The sequence below is a fragment of the Crocuta crocuta genome, unplaced genomic scaffold (assembly GCF_008692635.1).
Source record: "Crocuta crocuta isolate KB4526 unplaced genomic scaffold, BGI_CrCroc_1.0 scaffold312, whole genome shotgun sequence".
NCBI lineage: Eukaryota > Metazoa > Chordata > Mammalia > Carnivora > Hyaenidae > Crocuta > Crocuta crocuta.
The window spans coordinates 1,603,790-1,608,846 of NW_027527378.1; the positions used below are offsets into that span (position 1 = coordinate 1,603,790).

Sequence of the window (5,057 nt, forward strand, 5' to 3'; positions counted from 1 at the left end):
GCTGGCCAAAGAAAATATGAGTTATACTTTTGTTTGTGGAGATTTTTTTTAAAAAGTAGGCTTTATGCCCAGCACAGAACCCAATGCAGAGCTTGAACTCACACCTGTGAGATCAAGACTTAAGCCAAGATTAAGAGTTGGATACTCAAGCAACTGAGCCACCTAGGCACCCCTACAAAGGTATTTTTAATTCAGGGGGCACCTGGGTGGCGCAGCTGGTTAAGCGTCTGGCTCTTGATTTGGGCTCAAGTCATGTTGTCATGGTTTGTGAGATTGAGCCCACACAGGGCTCCCACACTGTTCACAGTGCAGAGCTTGCTTGGGATTCTCTCTCCTTTTCTCTCTTCCCCTCCCCTGTTTGTTCCCCCTCTCTCTCTCTAAAATAAACATTAAAAAAGACAAATTCCAACTCAGGGGCATCTGGGTGGCTAAGTCGATTAAGCATCCAACTCTTGATTTCAGCTCAGGTCATGATCTCATGGTTCGTGAGCTCAAGCCCTTTGTCGGATTCTCTCTCTCCCTCTCTCTGCCCCTCCCCTGCTTTCTCTTTCTCAAAATAAACATTTAAAAAAAAACTTTCCAATTCAAGTATAGTTGACAAATATATTAGTTTCAAGTGAACATAGTTGATTTGACAATTATATACACTACGGTATGCTCACCATGATATGCATCGTTACCATCTGTCATGACACAAAGTTATTACAGTACTGACTACATTCCCTATGCTACTTTTCATCTACTTTAGAACTAGAAGTTTGTACTTCTTAACCTTCTTCACCTATTTTGCCTATCACCCCAATCCCCCAGCAACCATTAGCTTGTTCTCTATACTTAGGAGTCTGTCTCTCATTTGTTCATTTGATTTTTACATTCCAACAATGCACGAAAGCTCCTTTTTCTCCACATCTTTGCCAACATTTGTTTACCCTGGCCCTCACCAACACTTGTTATTTCATCTTTTTGATACTAGCCACCCTGACCAGTATCAGGGGATATCTCACTGTGGTTTTGATTTACATTTCCCTGATGATAAGTGACGCTGAGCACCCTTTCATGTCTACTGGCCATGTGTACGTCTTCTATATTAAGTGTTTATTCAGAAAAAAAAATATTGAAGAAATAGTGTTCATTCAGGTCCTCTGTTCATTTTTTTTAAATTTTTAATTTTTTTTTATTTCTGAGAGAGAAGACAGCATGAACAGGGGAGGGTCAGAGAGAGAGGGAGATACAGAATCTGAAACAGGCTCCAGGCTCTGAGCTAGCCGTCAGCACAGAGTCTGACGCGGGGCTCGAACCCATGAACCGTGAGATCATGACCTGAGCCGAAGTCGGACGCTTAACTGACTAAGCAACCCAGGCACCGCCCCCGTCCATTTTTAATGGATTATTTGGGGAGTGGTTTGGGTGTTAAGTCGTAGAAGTTCTTTATGTATTTTTATGTATTATGGACATTAACCCTTTATCAGATACATCATTTGCAATCATCTTCTCACATTCAATAGGTTGCCTCTTTGTTTTGTTGGTTTCCTTCGCTGTGCAAAGCTTTTTAGTTTGACATAGTCCCGACTATNAAAATGTCAAGCATGTAATTTCAGCAGGCTTTTCATGCTTAGGTAAAATTATATTGTTTTTCTAATAATATGCAACAGAAAGAAAACGAAAAGGAATATACAACAAAACAAAAACACCAAGTGAAAAATGTAGCCTTATAATACAGTATGTAAAGTGTACTTCACCTTTGGTGGGATTATGAGGGACTTATTTTTGTTTTACTTAAGTTTTTCACATGAGAATGCTTAACGTTTTAGTGGTGACAATGTTGTTTTTAAAAATCCTATGGGATCCTATGATACTAGGGCAAGAACTGAAAAATGACTTTATGAAAGTCAATAGTACCTAATTACGATCCTTGCTTCACACTTAAAGTAGATGAACACTAACAATCTCTTGAGAAGGTTACTGTGAAGTAAATACTGTAACAAAATTATTCTTTTCATTGGTATTACGCAGAAGTTCAGAGTTTATAAAGCATAAAGTATTCAGTACTATGAAGTATAAGCAAGCATACTTAAATCATACAAGCACTGAATATGCAAAATCCACAAAATTCTAACAAAATTTCCTCACCTAATAACGCCAAGTACTAATACCGTATGATAGGTTAATAAAACAACTCTGACATTACCATGCTCTGGAAGCTCGCCATAAGCCTTCAAACTTCTGGCTTCATCTGCATTGTATTTTAAAATTACATCAGCTTTATTATCCTGAAAGAGATAGGTAAATTTTAGAACTGATTATGCAAAAGTATTATTTCATAAGTTACTTACAAACTGGATAAAAAATTAAATCTCACATTTTTACCAACTCTCTTTCACATTTCAAAGTTTTCTCCTACCCAGTGCATTTGTTGTGAGGAGCACAGGATGATGTATGGAACTGCTGAATGACCATATTATTAATTATACTGGAATTAAAATTTTAAATAAGTATTAAAACAACAATTGTAAAAAGTTTTTTCCTACCTTGTAAAAAAACATCCAGAACTGTGCCAACCCTATCTTTTTACAGGATGATTAAACAGTCTAATTAAACCTTTCCTTGAATCAATGCTGCTTACAATATGAAGGGACTAGAATCTGCAGCGGAGATTTTACATCTCCAGAAGACAGATTAGTAGATGTGGAACAACGCTCATGAATTTCTATTTTCTAAAGCTCTTCAAGTGCTTCTGATGCAAATATACCACAGACAACTACTGCCTTAGAATGTTCACACTTCCCCATTTGAAAAGAGTGTTAAAGTTTCCTTAAGGGAAAAAAAAAAAGTGTTCAAGTTTTTTATCTCAACTTCAAAAAGTTCTTTGAAAATAAAAGCAGGTCCAAATGGCTACAAAAATGATCAGTGATGCAAAGGCAGTGTGATTCAAACCAGCACTTTTTTTTTTTTTAATATTTTTATTTATTTCTAGGGGAGAGAGAGAGACAGCGTGAGCAGGGGAGGGTCAGAGAGAGAGGGAGGGAGATACAGACTCTGAAAGAGGCTCCAGGCTCCGAGCTGGCAGTCAGCACAGAGCCCGACACGGGGCTCGAACCCACGAACCGCGAGATCATGACCTAAGCGAAAGTCGGACGCTTAACCGACTAAGCCACCCAGGCGCCCCTCAAACCAGCACTTCTTGAGCTGTGTGTAATGTGCATAGAAGCTCAGAGGGAAATTGTTAAAAGGTGTATTCTGATTTAGGAGGCCTGGGGTGAAGTCCAAAACACTGCATTTCTAACAAGTTCCCAAAAGCCACTGATTCTACTGGTTCCCCCGAAGTGGCAGGGGCAGAGAAGGTGGCTCATGGGAGATTAAGAATCAGAAACGCTGACCTTGGCTGTCATTTTATAGTTAGAATGTTAGATCTTTCCAAACCTTGGTTTTCTCATCTGTCAAACAAAGAACTGATTATTCTTCCTATTTCTGGGGTTATTTTAAGATTTAAAGAGGAAAATGGACATTAAATGGTATTAACTGGGGTAAGCTTTGGGTGGCTCAGTTGGTTATGCGTCTCTCGATTTTGGTTCAGGTTGTGATCTCACAGTTCGTGGGATCAAGCCCTACATTAGGTTCCGTGCTAACAGTGTGTAGCCCGTTTGGGATTCTCTTTCCACCCCTTCCCTGCTCGCATGCACATGCACATGCTTTCTCTCTCTTTCAAAATAAACACACATTAAAAAACAAAATTAAAAATATGTAAAAAAATGGTATTAATTAAAGCAGGCTTTTTCAACCTCAGCACTATTGATACTTTAGGCTGGATATTTCTTTTGTTGTAGGGACTGTCCTGTGCAATGCAGGATGCTTAGTNACTGATTTATAATAAATATTTTAATTCTTTATTCTGGAATATATATTTAAGAAAACTAAAATATGGGGTGCCTGGGTGGCTCAGTCGGTTGGGTGTCTGACTTCGGCTCAGGTCATGATCTCGCGGTTCGTGGGTTCGAGCCCCACGTCAGGCTCTGTGCTGACAGCTAGCTCAGAGCCTGGAGCCTGCTTCAGATTCTGTGTCTCCCTCTCCCTCTGACCCTCCCCTGCTCATGTTGTCTCTCTCTCTCTCAGAAATAAATTTTAAAAAATTAAAAAAAAAAAAAAGAAAAAATGTGATTAAATACATGGTGATGAGTTCTAACAAGTGGAAACCAAATGGACTGCACCGACCCACAATGAATACTCTCCAGGTTGAGATCATGAAGGGCAACTACCATTTTCTCTCCTAAGTGCTAATCCACATTTAGAGCACATACTTATATCATGGTTTGTACTGTAATTACTTGTGTGCCTTATTTTCTTCACTACCACGCCATAAGTATTTTCTGGGATGGGAGCTTGACTCATTCAGCTGTATACACTACAGCAGCAGTTTCCAGATTTTGATTTCAATATGTATATTTAAAAAAAAAGAAAGAAAAACTGGCATGTGGAGTCCACCCTAAAATTACATTTTTACTTTGACAAATAAGAACAAGAACACCACCACCACTATGTAACATCACTTATTCCAAAAAAGGGAACTTTTTAAATATCTAAAAAAGGAAAAAGGACCATTTATAGCTTGATGGAAAATTCACACTGTCTGTTATTTTTTCCATAGTGAAAATGTGGACTCCACAGACTGGCCATCTGGGCACCACGATGACTAGTGTACTAGCACAACACTGAAAACGTAACTAGCCCTTAAGAAATGTTTGTCGACACAACAGTGAATAGCATGATGGGGTGGAACTGGGCAAAAACGGTCATGACTTAAGTTCTAAGAATTCATAGCTCATCAAATTCAATCAAGTGAACAATGAAAAAATTATTATTTTTTACCTGGTAATCTCGGAGCCCAACCAATATAATGTCTGAGGTATTTATCCAAACCTAAGAAAGAAAAGTCACTGCATGTTACATTTAAAAGTAAAGAATCAAAGCAACATTTAGTCAGTCTTTCCATAAAATATTATTCACTCAACTGTGGGTGAAGTACCTAGAGTTAGAATTGGTGGGGGAGGGGGGGACCTATA

General features: G+C 38.6%; 1 protein-coding gene across 1 annotated transcript in view; it reads right to left on the reverse strand.

Annotated features, from left to right (window-relative positions):
- Positions 1-5,057, reverse strand: part of EIF1AX (eukaryotic translation initiation factor 1A X-linked) — a 19,777-nt gene that overhangs the window by 4,939 nt on the left and 9,781 nt on the right. The window contains exons 4-5 of the mRNA XM_077770605.1: positions 4,864-4,914; positions 2,189-2,270 (exon numbers count right to left, since the gene is read on the reverse strand). Coding sequence (XP_077626731.1) covers positions 2,189-2,270; positions 4,864-4,914 — 133 coding nt within the window. The remainder of the gene's footprint in view (positions 1-2,188; positions 2,271-4,863; positions 4,915-5,057) is intronic.